This window comes from Miscanthus floridulus, chromosome 10 (assembly GCF_019320115.1).
Source record: "Miscanthus floridulus cultivar M001 chromosome 10, ASM1932011v1, whole genome shotgun sequence".
NCBI lineage: Eukaryota > Viridiplantae > Streptophyta > Magnoliopsida > Poales > Poaceae > Miscanthus > Miscanthus floridulus.
Window position 1 is genome coordinate 38,644,562 of NC_089589.1, and position 18,007 is coordinate 38,662,568.

At 52.7% G+C, this 18,007-nt stretch overlaps 1 protein-coding gene and 1 pseudogene across 1 annotated transcript; one reads left to right on the plus strand and one right to left on the minus strand.

Moving 5' to 3' along the window:
• Nucleotides 1-472: 472 nt before the first annotated feature.
• LOC136488437 (disease resistance protein RGA2-like) lies at nt 473-4,516 on the plus strand (annotated as a pseudogene).
• Nucleotides 4,517-12,932: 8,416 nt separating this feature from the next.
• LOC136488438 (uncharacterized) lies at nt 12,933-13,391 on the minus strand. The gene has a single exon (XM_066485370.1). It carries the CDS (start codon nt 13,389-13,391, stop codon nt 12,933-12,935), a length of 459 nt encoding a protein of 152 aa, XP_066341467.1.
• Nucleotides 13,392-18,007: the final 4,616 nt, after the last annotated feature.

The following is an 18,007-nucleotide window of genomic DNA, read 5'->3' on the forward strand; positions in this document are numbered from 1 at the left end:
GTGGATGACTTGATCGTCATCGGCGTGCGTGCGGAGGACATCGATAGCTTCAAGCGCGAGATGGTGGCTCGTTTTCGAATGAGCGATCTCGGCGCGCTCTCAAACTACCTCGGCATCGAGGTGAGACAGGGGAAGGAGGCGCTCATGTTCGGTCAGGGCGCGTACGCCTCGAAACTATTGGAGCGAAGCGGTATGGCTGAGTGCAAGCCGTGAGTGACTCCGATGGAGGAGCGGCTGAAGCTGATGAAGGCTAGTACAATGGCGAAGGTAGATGCAACACTCTACCGGAACATCGTCGGTAGTCTGCGCTACCTAGTCCACACGAGGCCGGACATTGCGTTCGCTGTGGGAGGATCACTGGGCCGCGATGAAGCGGCTGCTGCGCTATGTCAAGGGGACGGTGGATCAGGTGATCGTCTTCCCCAAGACCGATGAAAGTAGGCTATAACTCACTGTGTTCAGCGATGTAGACATGACGGGGGACATCAATGGACGGCAGAGCACCTCTGGCATGCTCATCTTCCTCGGGTCGGCTCCAATCTCATGGCTGTCGCTGAAACAGAAGGTGGTGACGTTGTCCACGTGTGAGGCAGAGTACGTGGCGGCGGCCACAGCGGCATGCCAAGCTGTGTGGCTGTGCCGGCTGCTGGGCGAGCTGACCGGTGTGGAAGCTCACCCACCAGCACTGATGGTGGACAACCAGCCCTCCATCACCCTCACGAAGAATCCGGTTCTCCACGACTGGAGCAAGCACATCGACGTTAAGTTCCACTTTCTCATGGACTGTGTCGATGGAGAGCAGATCGTCATCGAGTTCGTCGAAACTGGTTGACAACTCGCGGACGTCCTCACCATGCCGCTCGGTCGTCTTCGATTCACAGAGCTAAAGAAGATGATCGGTATGGTGGAGGTTCTAGGGTTAGCAGCATGATTAGGGGAAGAATTATAAAGTAATCTGTTGCTCTTCCTCTATACGCGCGACAGGGGCAGGCGCCGAAAGGGCTCCCCTACTGTTGCACTGTAGCTGCTTTAGGGGCAGGCGCCGAAAGGCTCCCCTGCCGCGCTGTAGCCACAGTAGGGACAGGCGCCAAAGTCAGCCCTGCTGTCACATCTAGTCACTGTAGCAGCCTGACATGTCTTTGTACTTGGATTAGATTGGTAGAGTTGTATATATAGCTTCCCACTGCAACTCAGTAAATGCAGTTCAGTTTGCCACATCCAGAAGCAGAGCTTTCGGCCAACGCTGGGCTTATGCGGTGTGTGTGTGAGCTGTTCTCAATATCTTCTTATACCTCTAGCTATATTGAGTGAGTGTGCTGGTAAGCTTACTGCTTACCTGTGTAGGGCAACGAGGGACCAATAGTGGTTGGGTGGAACAAGATTTGGACTCTTCTTATATTCAAGTTGGAAAAGATATCATGAAGAAATGTGTTGGGTTGCCGCTAGCAATCAAAACTCTTGAATCTGTTCTCCATGAAAAGAGAACAATAAATACTTGGAGAGCCATAGGAGAGAATAATCTGTGGGATGAAGAGAATATAGAAGGCAGAGTGTTTGCATCCTTGAAACTGAGTTATATTTACTTGAAAGATCATCTAAAGGAGTGCTTCACATTTTGCTCCATATTCCCCAAAGGCTACAAAATCAATAAAGACTACTTGATTGAACAATGGATGGCCCATGGATTCATCAAGCTGAAGAATGAAGAACTGGCACTTGATATTGGAAATGAATACTTTGATGCTCTTATGAAAGTTGGATTTCTTCAAAGGTCGGTTGAAAGACGGCCTGAAAAAAGTGTAGTATGCGAGATGCATGGCCTGATTCATGATCTTCCTCGTTATATTTTACAGTATGAAGTGATGGCATCTCTACCAAAGAACACAACTACATATAACTGGTCACAAAAATGCAGATATTTATCTTTGATGTCTTCAGGTGAGAAGATTGAGAAGGGCCTATTAGACAAAATCCGTGCTGTATATGTCTCTGGAGGTAACCCATCATTTGATAACCATGAGATTTGCTATATCCACAGTGTTGTTCTAGACTATGCAGTTGATACTCTATTTCCACAATTCATACTGAAGTTGGAACACCTTGGATATCTTGAAATCCATCATCTTAGATGCACAGAACTTCCAGAGGCTATATCAGGTTGTTGGAACTTGCAGTCACTCCATTTTATTAGTTGCAAAAGTTTTGTGATGCTACCTAAGTCTATTGGCAAGCTTAAGAAGTTAAGAACTCTAGAGTTGAGTCATATTACTGATCTTGAGAGTTTACCTGAGTCCATTGGTGATTGTCAAGATCTTCAATTCTTACAACTAAATTACTGTGGAAAGCTCATAGACATACCGAGCTCCATGGGTAGACTGGGGAACCTAAGGGTGCTTCATATACTCAGATGTTCGTCTCTGCAACTTCCTTCAGAATTCAATGGTGAGTTAAGCAACTTACAGACAGTCAACTTACATGGTTGTCGGGGTCTCCAAGACCTTCCAAGCACATTTGCCTGCCCAATGCTTCGTGCTCTCGACTTTTCTGAAACCAAAGTTACTGTACTTCCCCAATGGGTTACATCGGTTGGTACTCTAGAGTGTATATACCTTCAAAATTGCGAGCTAGTGGAATTGCCTAAAGGCATATCTAACTTAAAAAATCTTACAGTTTTGAACGTAGAGGGTTGTGGGAAACTACAATGCATGCCATCAGGATTTGGTCAGCTGACTCTATTAAGACATCTGGGCCTGTTTGCTGTTGGGTGTGGTGGAGATGATGCAAGAATCTCAGAGCTTGAAAGTCTTGATATGATAAGTGGACGTATGGAAATTACCAACCTTAAATACCAGAAGGATCCAAGTGAGGCAGAAAAGGCCATGTTGAAGCGGAAGAATATATGGAGTTTGGAGTTGACCTGGTCTTCCAATCAAACCGAAGAAGAGATAGTATCAGATGCGGAACAAGATCAGGCTGTGCTTAATGCTCTTGAACCACCGTCACAAATTAAGAACTTGAAAATCTGTGGCTACAGAGGTTCCATGTTGCCATGTTGGATGATGAAGCTAAATGATTCTTCCTTCTGTGCTCGTATAGTGTTCAAGCAGGCCAGTTTATGTCAGTTCCTTTCTCTAACAAGAATGACACTAGAAGAATTTCCTAACTTGAAGTATATACGAGGACTTCTGGAGTTTCCTTTGCTAGAGTCCCTCTCTCTGGTCAAAATGGCCAACTTAGAGGAGCTCTGGACTACGACAAGCAGTTTTGAAATTCAGGGGGAAGAATCAGAAGCACAATACTGTTTTCCTGTCCTGTCTGAAATTCGCATTACAGGCTGCCCGAAATTGAATGTGAAGCCCTACTTCCCACCATCGTTGGTGACATTGTCTTTTGAAGAAAGCAATGAGCAGCTGCTATCCCTTTGTAGCTTCTCCCATCCACTTCCTCCACCTGCCGACGAATCTTCGCCTTCCTGCAATCTGCAGTCTGCAGCGCCTCGTCTCAAGGAACTACGAGTAAGAAAAATGATGGGATCATCGTCTAGCTGGGAACTCCTGCAGAACCACACTGAACTGGAAACCTTGCATATTGAATGCTGCAATGACCTGAAACAATTACCTGATAACATTCGAAACCTCACCTTCCTAAGGGTTTGCCGGATAAAAGATTGCCATAGCCTTGGCATGCTTCCACCGAGTGGCTTGGCGAACAGCGTTCCTTGCAATCCCTGTATGTCTTCGTGACCCCCACTGATTCACAGCCTCCCACAATCGGCGAAGCACCTTATGTCCCTTACTGCATTGCAAATTTGTCGTTGGGACAAAATGAAGGAGCTGCCTGACGTGATTCAGCATCTCACCTCCCTTAAGTGCTCAACTTGGGACTATGTGGCGCACTGACTATCCTGCCGGAGTGGATTGGACAGCTCTCCGCACTTCGTACTCTGAAGATCCAGCATTGCCCTGCTCAGGGGCGGATCCAGGGCCTGGGCTGCCCGGGCTGCAGCCCGGGACGAGTCTATGTAGCCCCTTTAACATATGTGGTGTTTAGCCTAAAAAACTATGATCTTAATTAAACAAAAGGAGGCCTAGGAAGCAAGATCAGACTGTTTTGAACGTGAATCAGCAGCTCAGCTCGGGACGCAGCCCCGTTCTGGATCCGCCCCTGGCCCTGCTCTTCAATGGCTGCCCCAGTCCTTACAACAGCTTACTGCTCTCCGCGAACTGCACATCAGTTTCTCCCCTGGCTTGGCCAGGTGTAACAAGCAAGGAGTTGGACCAGACTGGCAACTTGTCTCTCACATTCCTAATGTGCGTATAAATTATGGTGGACACGCAAATGCTGCAGTATCTATCCAATCCATCCATTGGTACGTTCTACCCTCTACTGGTTCTGATTTGCAACTTTGTTTTTCTGAATTAGTTTTATGTTTTGTGCTGATTGATTTTGTGTCACTCTTTATTTCCAGGGCTGTTTCTACTACTTGGTCCTCCCTGATGGAGGTAGAGCAAACTAGCACATGTCCTCTGCAATACGTACACGCCTGTAACCGGTGTATATATAACAAAATGAACGTCAGCCTGATGGAATCCCATTAGTGTCTGCAACACCTGACTGTACTACATGTGCTCGAACAGGCTTCAGATTCGAGGACTTAAGGATCTGCTGTCCAGTCTGCTGGATTACTCAGAAAGTTATTGGTTTTTGTTTGGCAAGGATTGGTACATGTATCGGCAACCTTAGATCCATTTCTTTCAATGGATGGAGCTTATTAAAAGTTTAAAACTCGTGATAAATTTACTCTGGTAACTAGATCTATTGGTTACAAAACAACATGTTTTTAAGTATTTCTTCAGCTTGTACGCTTGTGTTATTTGTATGTATGCACAAATGACGAGCCACAATTGCTTCATCATGGTTATGCAGAGGCCGGGAGTGTTTTAAGGTTTTTGTATCGTCTCGATGTAACGATCTTGAAATTAATAGAGCTTCCCTTATCGAAAAAACAATTGCTACATCATGTACTCTTGCGGTTTATGTAAGCGGTGATCAAGCTTCTTTTATCGAGTGAAAAAAAGATATGTTCCAATTTGATCACCTGAACTATTGGAGAAGGATATGCAACTTTATTTAGCTTGCATGTGTTTCATGTTTGGTCCAATTGTTGGCCGTGTTTATAAAACCTACTATGTCTTGTTTGGATGCAAATTAATTATTAGATGACCCAAAAATACTATGGTTCTACAATTTTTCTTTTTGAAAACCTTGAGATGTTTGGACAAAACAAATTGAAGGACGGAAATAGACGACCAGGAGGTGAATAGATGCCTGAGAATTTTCTGTTCTCAAGATGAGAGTGTGTGGCCCCTATCCCAAGACAACCCACGAGTGCTAGCCAAGATTTCGTGGTCACAGTAGAACTATAGGCCCTAGGAACTAAGCTAGATAGATATAAAATCATTCAGAGATGAACAGTGGTGAAATTGACCTGGCCAATTTTGCTGTTTCTAATCTGCAGACCCTGGAAGAAAAATACCATAACCCAACCAAACAAACTCCCAAAATCATAATCTTTTGTCAAGGGCTTCATGACTTCACAAGGATCACTTAGACAAAATATATCTTCAAAATACGGAAGTTCACAAAATTGGTATATCTGGTTTGGATTCAGCCCACTGTCATCTGAAGAAAAATATATCAAAACGCAATCAAACAGACTCAGAAAATCATGAAATTTTGTCGATAGGTTCATAACATCATAGGCAACAACTCCAACAAAAATCTCTTCAATAAGGGCAAGACACCAGTACCAGCTGGCCAGATTTGGAAATCGGCCAGGCTAGTTTTGCACAGAAAACAACAAGCTCCTCCAAAGAAAAATCCGAAATTGATCTAAATGACTTTAAGAAATTATAAAACTTATAGTCCACACCTTAACTAACTCATTATGAAGGTAAACCCATAGTATCTTTCAAAAAATATTAGTGTTTCGCTGCTTATTGAAGAAATCATCTCTCAAATTGAGGTTCTCTTGGTAAAACTCAAAACAGAGCAGATGAGGCCTCTGCGCTGCTTGTCTGGGTCCATAACAAAACAGAGAAGCAACATGGAAGACCACAACCAAAACAACGATAGCTTAAGCTATGACAAAAATCCAGGAAACCATGCCAGTTTTAGTTTTATTGGGTGCTGACAGATGCAGCATGCTGTTGCAGGGTATTCTTTATCGGCTGAAATTCACCGAAATTTCTGTTCTATCTGTCGTGTCCTTTTTGCATCTCTGTTGCCTCTGAATAATCTTTGCCTGACTGATCGCTATTCTGATTTGAGGTCCAATGTGCCAGTGCATTCTTACCGTATCCAGATCCAGATCCAGATCCAGAGTCGTCAGCATTCCATGCTGTCATCCTGAGATCAACTCTGATTATGCTATCCTTGTCAACACCATCTTTGTCTTGTTTATCATGGTTAAATGCAAGTAGCATCCTACCATGAGACTCACCATAATAATTGTGAAAAACTGTGTTGTCACACACCCTTCTCGTGTCCGAGCTATCATTGAACACCAGATCTAAAGCACCAAAACCAATAGCAGAAAACAGCAACACAATAAGGCTAACCGTCACCGCTTTCCTCCTCAAGATGGAATACACACAAGTCACAATGTCCCTGACCTCTGTAATAAACTGCAACCACGACTGCAGAACGAGGGAAATAATGCACCCGCTCCAAATCAAGGGCATCCCATCCCGTAACCGAGATATTGTAGCGGTGTCGTTGTTCTTTGCTCACACGCAGTAGCAGGACCCCTGAATGGTAGATAAACAGAGATCCTAAGATAGAATCAGGACTGTTGAAAATTTGTGTTGTCCCTGCCACGCATCCCTCCAAAACTAGTCATCATGAAATAAGCACCGCTAAGAAACATGAGAAATACTGCAGCAGCGGTGGTGTCCGGAGGGCAGGAGCCGGCGGCGGTGGTGCCCCAACCAGCGGAAGAGCCATCACCGGAGCAATCTTGTCCGGAGACTGTTGTTGGAAGATCTTGTCGGACGAATCGACAGGAAGACCGATGCTGTTGTACACGTTGACCAGGACACGGCGACAAGGACGCCATGGCCGAAGAGGTGGGCAGGCTCGTGTTCCATGAGGGCCTCCTCTGCCTTTTGTACTCTCTCCGTGGACGATTTGTGCCATTGTTGTAGGGTTGTACGCTTGTAGCACCTTACCAGGTCGTATGAGAAAGGGGATGGCATAAACTCAAAAGGGACTGCCATTAGGGAATGGGAGACTGAAGAGATAGTTTAGCGTGTGATGTTGCATTTGTTTTGGTGACCAAGTCTCGTATTGGGGTCGTCACTATTTATGTATTTTTTACGGAATCTGGTACAGACACTGACGTTCACGTACACACAAGTTATTCCTTATGACTGTTTCATTAGTAAATTTTGAGCTAACTCTAAGCATATTATTTCGTATTTTAATATAACAGATGGAAAAGCTATGTCTTTGATCAAGACGTACTCATCTACGTATTTTAAGATTATGTGAGTGTGTTATGCATGGCTATTCATGTTATGAGTTATGTGCCAAAATTTAACATTATTGAAGAAGTTGTCTAAGAGCTAGTAAATAGCTCATATTATCGAAGCTGCCCTCAGCATCTCTGAAAGACTAAGCGGGACATACGAATCTCGAGATTAACAAAATTATCACAGATGGTGTCGGTGTTTTAGGCCGGGGGGTCCTCAACCAACTAGTAAATTTGTACTGCGTGTTCCCGATCCCGGATGGTGATGCAAAGAGACACAAGGCTTATACTGGTTTAGCCAATCGGTGCCCTACGTCCAGTCTGAGAGATCGATCTTGTATTCCTTGCACCGAAGTGCTTGTAGTACGGGGTTACAATCTGGTGAGAGAGGGAGCTAATCCCAAGTCTCGACGTGGAGCGGTGCGGGCTATTTGAGACGTTGCTCTCAGGCCGTGGGGGAGTGTGTGTGTGTTACAGGATGTTGCTTATGTGCGCGTGTGTTCGTCCCCTAGAAATGGCCCAGGTCCTTTCCTTTTATAGTTGAAGGGGGGGGGGGACAAGGGTAATACGTGTGCTAACTACACGGCGTCGTGCGAGCGGAGGCGGCTTGTCCGAGTCCTACAGCCTGTTCCTGTGGCGGCATGGCCGACGGAGTGGTCCGTCCTTGAAGTACTGGGGCGTCGTGCTGGTCACATCTGATCATGTGCGTCATGGGAGATCCAGGGCTACCTCGAAGCGGGCGCGGCGGTTGGTGCGCGGGTCACTGTAGGTTGACTGCGCGCGAAGCCGAGGCTCGGTTGGTGCCTAGGCCGAACCGTGGTGGGGGGTCTCGGCAGACGTGAATCTCGAGATAGCCGAGGCCCTGACGTGGAGTGCCGAGGCTCGGAGGGAGCGGTTGATCTTGTATGCTGATTCTGAGGCGATGATGACCCGGACTAGACTTCCCATACCGCGTTGTCTTCGGGGCGGAGGTTACGGGGCGCAGTGTAGTGCAGGCGCTGATCGTGGGCACAGCGCTAGAACACAGTGGCCGGTAATCCCCGCCGCGCCTTGTCCTAGCTGGTATGGCGTTGATGCGACTCCTTGTCCCATCGGCCACTCCGTGGTGTCGAGCTGTCGTCCGGCTGAGATTGCGGGAGTGGTTGACGCATTAATGGGATGTGACACGCTGTTGGGAAGACTGGTCGAGGCGGGAGCGGCGGGTTACTGCCAAGCCAGCCTCGAGCGATACGGTGAATTGCTGTCTCGTTCGAGGCTGTACGCACGGGGCCTCGGGCGAGACGGAGATTGGGCTCCTTGTCGAGGCCTCCCGTGAGAGGCCTCGCGCGAGGCGGAGATTTGTCAGGGCGTCGAGACCTCGTGTGCGAGGCCTCGCGTGAAGCGGAGAGCCAGTGGGCTCGGACGGGGCCGGTGGTTGACCCACGGCTTACCTTCTGACTTTGTTGTTGAGGGGGTTTAAGTGACTCTTTTGGTGCACGCTCGGGGTACCCCGTTTTATGGTACCCGACAGTAGCCCCCGAGCCTTAGGGGGAGTGCGAGCACTCTTCCTGAGGGTTTGTCGAGACTTGGCTTGCAGCCGCTCCTGTAGGGATTGTGTTTTGTTTTTTGAGGTTTCGGTGGGTGCGCGCGAGCGCACCCGCCGGGTGTAGCCCCCGAGGCCCTGGAGGAGTGGATTTACTCCTCCAGGGGCTTTTTCGTATTGAGTGAGGAGTTTTTTATCGTATTTGCCGAGCCCACGAGCGCGAGTTCGGGTCGCGGGGCTTCGGCAAGGTCGCAGGGAGAGCCCCCGAGCCTCTACACGGAGCAGGAGGTCGATCAGGGGTTCCTCTGACTTTTTGTGTGACCCTCATGCTTCCTTTTCGCTCGAAAGGAGGGGGGGATATGCCACGCTACCCTCGGTGGGCGCGAGCGGTGACATCTCCGGTGAGCTGTTATTGGGTAAGTCCGAATGGAGGCCCGCGCCCCGTTCACTAGGGGTCGGCTAGTGGTCCAGAGACGCACTCCAAGAGTACCAGAGGGTTTCTCTAGTGGGTGCCGAGGCCGTTCACTAGGCCTCGGTGGCTCGGTGCCTCCCTACGGTGGGATCCCATTCGTAGACCTCCCTACCGGTCTCGGACACGACTTAGGACATCCTGAGCGATCGTTTGCTCGGGCCTTGGCCATATGTGGGCTCACCCATAGTCGTCCCTGACTCTGTTGCCCTAGGGCGGCTGTCGAAACCCTAGGGGCCTAGCCTTCGAACCCCTGGGCCATAACGGGCTCGATGCCCTTTATCATTTTTGTAACGAAACTTCTAGCGTGGGCTTAGGTCGATTGTCTTTGTCTTGGGTGCAGGAGGAGCCCCCGAGCCTCCGCGCAGAGCGAGAGGGCGGTCAGGGGTCCCCCTGACTTTTTGTTCGACCCTCACACATCCTTTTCGTTCGGACGGAGGGGTTGTTTGCCGAGCCCATTCGGGTGCGAGCCTGGGTCGCTTGGTCTCGGCAAGGTTGTAGGAAGAGCCCCTAGCCTCTGCACGGAGCGAGAGGGCCATCCAGAGTTCCCCTGGCTTTTTGTACGCCCCTCGCGCGTGAGGGTTTGTTTGCCGAGCCCCCCTCAGGTGCGAGCTTGGGTCGCGGGGTCTCGGCTTATCTACAGGAAGAGTTCCCTAGCCTCTGCATGGAGCGAGAGGGCTGTCAGGAGCTCCCCTGACTTTTTGATTCAACCCTCGCGCGTCCTTTTCATTCGGAAGGAGGGGTTGTTTTGCCAAGCCCCCTCAGGCGCGAGCCTAGGTCGCTAGGTCTCGGCAAGGTTGCAGGAGGAGCCCCCTAGCCTCTGCACGGAGCAAGAGGGCCATCGGGGGTTCCCCTGGCTTTTCGTACGACCCTGGTGCTTCCTTTTCGTTCGGAAGGAGTGGTGGAATATGCCAAGCTACCCTCGATGGGCGCGAGCGGTGGCATTTCCAGTGAGCTGTTATCGGGTGAGTCCGAGTGGAGGCCCATGCCCCATTCGCTAGGGGTCGGCTAGTGGTCCATAGACGTACTCCAAGAGTACCAAAGGGTTTCTCTAGTGGGTGCCAAGGCCATTCGCTGGGCCCTAGTGGCTCGGTGCCTCCCTACGGTGGGATCCCATTCGGAGACCTCTCTGCCGGTCTCGGACACGACTTAGGGTGTCCTAAGCGTTTCGCTTGCTTGGGCCTCAGCCCCATGTGGGCTCGCCCGTGGTCGTCCCTGACTCTGTTGCCCTGGGGCGGCTGTCAAAACCCTTAGGGGCCCAGCCTCCGAACCCCTAGACCGTAATAGGCTCGGCGCCCAGTTCCTTCATCTGAAAGGAATAGGGTGGGGGGGATGTCTCCCCCATCGGCTCGACAACGGCTGGCGCACCTTTTGAGGCGATTTTTTGGGGAGACGGAACGACGCCTGCTGCTATAGCGGTCGGGCGCGATGTGGTGTCAGCGGATGGGACGTAACTGTTCCCGCGATTAATGAGGAAAAGGTGGGCACATGGGCGACAAAATCGGATTGGGGTTAACCGTACCGGATCTGGAGGAAACTTCCTCGATTTCATCGCCCATCCATTTTGCCTTTACCCTGCATAAATACACAATGAGCCTCGCCCCTCCCCACCTTACCTTGCCTGCGTTAGCTCTGCCCCCATTGAGCCATCGCTAGAGCAGCGGGCACCGGGAAGAAGAAGGGAGAAGGGCGAGCCAGAGAGAGAGAGACAGACTCACCGCCGCATTTGAACCCTCCACCATACTCATGGCCGGTGACATCGTTGTCATCGAGGCAGACCCTTGGGATGCATCCAACGTCACCGTGGAGATGCTTTAGTCGCTCGTCGACGGTGGGCTCCTTCATCCGGTGACTGACCCCAATAGGCCAGAGTGGATTGCTCCATCGGGCGAGCCGGAGTCGAGGCCTCGCGATGGTTATGTCATGAGCTTCGTGTCCTTTCACGAGCGCGGCCTCGGCGTTTCAGCGGACCGGTTCATGCGGGCGCTCCCGCACTACTACGGCGTGGAGCTCCACAACTTCAACCCCAATTCTATCGCGCAGGTGGCCATCTTCGTCGCTGTCTGCAAGGGGTATTTGGGGATTGCTCCCCATTGGGAGTTGTGGCTCCATCTCTTCCGGGCGGGGCATACCACCAAGCCGACGGGCACGTCGGGCACGAGGAAGGTGGTGAGGGCTGGTGGCTGCACTCTCCAAGTGCGCCAGGACTGCCAGCACCTCTACATCCCGGCCTAGCTCGTGTCATCCAATCGTCGATGGTACACGAGCTGGTTCTATCTCCGCAACGACGGCGGCGGACTTTCCCCCTACACTGGGCGGATTGTGGGGAGCTGCCCGGAGAGGTGGAAGTATGGCGTCCCGAGGGAGGATTAGCCCAAGCTACAGCCGCTCCTAGAGGGGCTGGAGAGGCGGTACAGAGGCAAGCCTTTTTTGCCGAGGCGCGAGATGAAGCAGCTCAGGGCCACAAGGCATCCCATGACCCTCTGCACTCCCTTGAGGTCTCGGATTGGTTCCATGCTGGTTACGGCCGAAACCTTCTTCGGGTTGGCCTCGATGCCGCGTTCTGAGACTATGAACCCCAAGAGCATGCCTCGGGGGACCCTAAACACACACTTCTCGGGGTTGAGCTTGATGCCCTTTTCTCTGAGGCATTTGAAGGCTATCTTTAGGTCATCGACGAGATCCCCAGCCTTTCTGAACTTGACCACGATGTCGTCCACATAGGCCTCGACGGTTTGCCCAATGTGCTCGCCAAAAACCTGGGTCATGCACCGCTGGTATGTGGCTCCTGCGTTTCTGAGGCCGAAAGGCATAGTCACGTAGTAGTACATGCCGAACGGTGTGATAAAAGAAGTCACGAGCTGGTCGAACTCTTTCATCTTGATTTGATGGTAACCGGAGTACGCATCAAGGAAAGACAGAGTCTTACATCCCGCAGTGGAGTCAATGATTTGATCGATTTGGGGTAATGGGAAGGGGACTTTTGGACAGGCTTTATTCAAACTGGTGTAATCTACACACATTCTCCACTTCCCATTTTTCTTCTTGACCAACACAGGGTTAGCTAACCATTCTGGATGGGATACCTCCTTGATGAATCTGGCCGCCAGGAGCTTCTGCAACTCCTCGCCGATGGTCCTGCGTTTTTCCTCGTCGAATCAGCGTAGGCGCTGCTTCACCGGCCTGGAGCCAGCCCGGATGTCCAAGGCGTGCTCGGCGACCTCCCTTGGTATGCCCGGCATGTCCAAGGGACTCCACGCGAACACATCGGCATTAGCGCGGAGAAAGTCGACGAGCACAGCTTCCTATTTGATGTCAAGAGTGGCGCTGATCCTTAGCGCCCGGTCGTCGGGGCACGCTGGGTCGACTGGGACGAGTTTGACGGCCTCCGTGGGCTCGAAAGTTCTGGCTCAACGCTTGGGCTCAGGTAGGTGGCTGCCGAGTCGGTCAAGGTCGATGATGAGGCTCTCGGCCTCCACGAGAGCCTCGGCGTACCCGATGCACTCGACGTCACAGTCGTAAGCATGTTCATACGTTGACTCAATCGTGATGACGCCGTTGGGACCCAGCATCTTGAGCTTGAGGTAGGTGTAGTTGGGGACCGCCATGAACTTGGCATAGCACGGCCACCCCAGGACGGTGTGGTAGGTCCCTTTAAACCCAACCACCTCGAAGGTAAGGATCTCCTTGCGGTAGTTGGAGGGGGTGCCGAAGCAAACGGGAAGGTCGATGCGCCCGAGGGGTCGTGTGCGCTTCCCCGGCACGATGCCGTGGAAAGGTGCGGCGTCACCTCGTAGCCATGACCGGTCGATCTCCAGGAGCTCCAGGGTGTTGGCATAGAGGATGTTGAGGCCGCTGCCTCCGTCCATCAACACCTCGGTGAGTCGGGTGTTGCCGATGATCGGGTCGACAACAAGTGGGTACTGCCCGGGATTCGGAACATGGTCGGGCTGGTCATCCCGATCGAAGGTGATTGCTTCCCAAGACCAGTCGAGGTATCGGGGAGTAGCTACCTTAACCGAGAAGACCTCTCAGCGTTCCCTCTTTCGCTGGCGCGCCGTAAGGCACGCCGAGGGTCCGCCAAAGATTATGAAGGCGTTGTGCACCTCGGGGAACCCGTCGTCCTTATCATCGTCCCGGTCGCTGGTGCCTTTCTACCTGGCGTCATCGTCAGGGAGCCCGAGCCTAGCGTAGTAACACCGCAGCATGGAGCAATCCTCGAGGGCGTGCTTTACCGGGCCCTGGTGGTAAGGGCAGGGTTTCTTAAGCATGTCGTCGAAGGGTCTGGGGCCCCTGGGGCCTCGGGGATTCTTGCGTTCTGCGGCCGTGACCAGATCGGCCTTGAGGACGGCCTGCTTCCCCTGGCGACCCTTTTTCTTTCTTTTGGGGAGGTGGGGAACCGAGGCCTCGGGGGCCTCGTCCCTCCACTTCCCCTTGGCGTCGTTCTCGGGGAAGATGGCCCCAACAGCCTCTTTGCCCGAGGCGAAGTTGGTGGTGATGTCGAGGAGCATGGCAGCCGAGCGCGGCACGTTCCGGCCTAACTCTCGGACCAAGTCTCGGCAGGTGGTGCCGGAGAGAAAAGCCTGGACGATTTCTGAGTCGCCGACGCTGGGCAACTCGGTGCACTGTTTAGAGAAGCGCCGGATGAAGTCTTGGAGAGACTCATCCGGTTTCTGGCGACAGCTCTTAAGGTCCCAGGAGTTTCCAGGGCGCACGTATGTGCCCTGGAAATTCCCGACGAAGATCCTAACCAAGTCGCGCCAGTCGTGGATCTGCGAGGGAGGAAGGTGCTCGAGCCAGGCTCACGCCAAGTCTGACAAGAGCAAGGGGAGGTTGCGGATGATGAGTAGGTCATCATCCACACCACCTAGCTGACAAATCAGACGGTAATCGGTAAGCCAGAGTTCAGGATTGGTCTCGCCGCTATACTTCGTGAGGTTGGCTGGTTGTCGAAACCGGGCTAGAAACTGAGCGTTGCGGATGGCCCTGCTAAAGACTCAGGGGCCGGGTGGTTCAGGAGAGGGACTGCGGTCCTCCTCACTGTCATAGCGGCCACCCCGATGCGAATGGTAGCCTCGGGTAGGCCCCTCACTGTCGTGGCGTCGTCGTCGGCCGACCACCTCGTGGTCGCCCTGCGCCTCGTGTCGGTTGTCGAGGCGGTCTTAGATCGAGGGGACCCTGTTGATTGTTGGCGCCCGAGCGGGTTCGGGACGAACTGAGGCCTCCCTTTCCTGCCGATGTGGTGCCGAGGGGAGGTCCGAGGCGGCTCCGCGCCGTCGGGAGGCAGAACTCTCGGCCTACTGCACCGCGGTGGTCTCGAGGAGATCCCGGAGGTCGTCACGAACCCATCGCCCTTCCGTGGTAGAGGGCTCGGGCATCGCGCGCACTAGCATCGCTGTAGCCGCGACATTCTAGTTAGCGCGATTGAAGATTGGGGGACGATCGTCCCCTTCGTTGTCGTTGATGCGGTGGTGCACGTCGTGAGCCCATCGTCGGGCTCCTCTGCGGCCCTACTGCTCCTGCTCGAGAGTGTTTCGGAGCTGTTGCAGAAGGAGTCGATCTTGCTCGACCTTGGCCTAAAGCTCTCGGAGCTGCTCTAGGTCCGGGCGTCGGAGTTGTCCGAGGGCAAGGTTCTCGTTCCATGCTGCCGGTGGGACAATGCGTGAGGGCGTGGCATCGCCCGTTCCCTGATGAAGCAGAGTACGGTTGCCTGCCCCCTCGTCCTCATTGCCCGTGCTTGGCATCCCAAGTCCGACGTGGAAGCACTCTCGAGTGGGATTGTAAGTACCTTCATCGTCAGAATCAGAGTAGCCAAAGCAATAGTCACTCGCGGCCAGGAAACGGCGCATGGCTTCAGGGTCGCGAAGTCCGGAGAAATCCGCTCCGGCCCACGCCTCGTCCTTCTCTGAGGAGTCGGAGTGGGAGTGAGTCGAAGTCACAGTACCAAAGTCGAGGGCGAAGCGTTGGTGGTGTCCTGAGGGCTCTACGTGAATGGAAGCGTAGGCATAAGCATAGGAGGTGGCGGCATTTCTTAACCCGAAGGGGTACGGAGATAATGCCATCGCCAGATTCCGCTTTGCCGGAGCCGGCGCCTCAGGGGGTGGCGGAGCAGAGCTCGGTGACGGGGCGTTGCCGCATGCCACCGGCGTCTCTCCCTTGTCTAGGCTCAGGCCAGACAGGTCCCCAACCAGGGGCCCTGTGCCAACAGCTGGGCACGGGATACCAGTGGAGCGTGGCGTGTCGTCCTGGGTTCGCGTGGTGTCGACATGGCCCCACTTGCGTCGCGCCTGGCGAGCGCGACGAGAGCGGCCGCCCGGGCGCCGCCTGCGCCTGGGCTGTGGGTGCGTGACGTCGTCGTCGGCAGACGGGGCTCGGGGTGTGAGGAGTACCATGTCGTACTCGTGCCCTAGAGACATGAACTCTAGGCTCCCAAACCGGACCACCATGCCGAGACGCAGTGGTCGTACGGGGTCTGCCATCCAGAACTTGTTGGGATGACGAGGCTGACACACAGAGGGCCCCTACCTGGTGTGCCAACTGTCGGTGTTTCGGACCGGAGGGTCCTCAACCAACTAGTAAATTTGTACTGTGTGTTCCCGATCCCGGATGGTGATGCAAAGAGACACAAGGCTTATACTAGTTCAGGCAATCGGTGCCCTACGTCCAGTCTGAGAGATCGATCTTGTATTCCTTGCACCAAAGTGCTTGTAGTAGGGGGTTACAAGCTGGTGAGAGAGGGAGCTAATCCCAAGTCTCGGCGTGGAGCGGTGCGGGCTGTTTGAGACGTTGCTCTCAGGCCGCGGGGGAGTGTGTGTGTTACAGGGTGTTGCTTATGTGCGCGTGTGTTCGTCCCCTAGAAATGGCCTAGGTCCTTTCCTTTTATAGTTGAAGGGGGGACAAGGGTAATACGTGTGCTAACTACACGGCGTTGTGCGAGCGGAGGCGGCGTGTCCGAGTCCTGCAGCCTATTCCTGTGGCGGCATGGCCGACGGAGTGGTCCGTCCTCGAAGTACTGGGGCGTCGTGCTGGTCACATTCGATCCTGTGCGTCATGGGAGCTCTAGGGCTACCTCGAAGCGGGCGCGGCGGTTGGCGCGCGGGTCACTGTAGGTTGACTGCGTGCGAAGCCGAGGCTCGGTTGGTGCCTAGGCCGAACCGTGGTGGGGGGTCTCGGCAGACGTGAATCTCGAGATAGCCGAGGCCCTGACGTGGAGTGCCGAGGCTCGGAGGGAGCGATTGATCTTGTATGCTGATTCTGAGGCGATGATGACCCGGACTAGACTTCCCATACCGTGTTGTCTTCGGGGCGGAGGTTACGGGGCGCAGTGTAGTGCAGGCGCTGATCGTGGGCACAGCGCCAGAACACAGTGGCCGGTAATCCCCGCCGCGCCTTGTCCTAGCTGGTATGGCGTTGATGCGACTCCTTGTCCCGTCGGCCACTCCGTGGTGTCGAGCCGTCGTCCGGCTGAGATTGCGGGAGTGGTTGATGCATTAATGGGACGTGACGCGCTGTTGGGAAGACTGGTCGAGGCGGGAGCGGCGGGTTACTGCCAAGCCAGCCTCGAGCGATACGGTGAATTGCTGTCTCGTTCGAGGCTGTACGCACGGGGCCTCGGGCGAGACGGAGATTGGGCTCCTTGTCGAGGCCTCCCGTGAGAGGCCTCGCGCAAGGCGTAGATTTGTCAGGGCGTCGAGACCTCGTGTGCGAGGCCTCGCGCGAAGCGGAGAGCCGGTGGGCTCGGACGGGGCCGGTGGTTGACCCACGGCTTACCTTCTGACTTTGTTGTTGAGGGGGTTTAAGTGACTCTTTTGGTGCACGCTCGGGGTACCCCGTTTTATGGTACCCGACAGATGGCATCTCGTTATTGATAGGGCATCATCTATCATTGAAAAAGCACCATCTTTAAATTCTAAAATAAATTTATACAAATATGAACACCCATGTTAATTCGAAAACCATTACAAAATAATGCCATTAAATTTTAAAATAAATTCATACAAATGCAAACACTAATGTCAAATCAAGGATTTGAATCTAGCTAGACACAGATTTAACCGCTAAGAAACATAACTAACTAAACTACGCTTAGTTCGTGAGGCCACTATATATCACTAAACTACTACTTCTAGTGCTAGAGACGTGCTCATTCCGCTGGACGATTCATTTGATGTTGGTTGGGACTGGAACTGGCAACTGAGCTAAGTGGCTGGGGAAAAATCGTGTGGCAAAGTGGACGTCTACGTCTCTGTTTTTTTTTTTTTTTGGCTTGCCTACGTGTCTGTTTTGAGACCACACTTATTTAGTAACAGAGTGGGTACATATAGTCTCACGCGTTGGACTTGGACCGCCTGCTTTTCTAAGGCCAGTCTCAATGGCTAGTGTCATTGCACAGTTTCCAAAATTAAAACGTCATCAAGACTCAAATGAAACCATCCATGAAACAACCCCAACAATGCAGCGTTTCACTTTGATGTTTCCAAGGCTA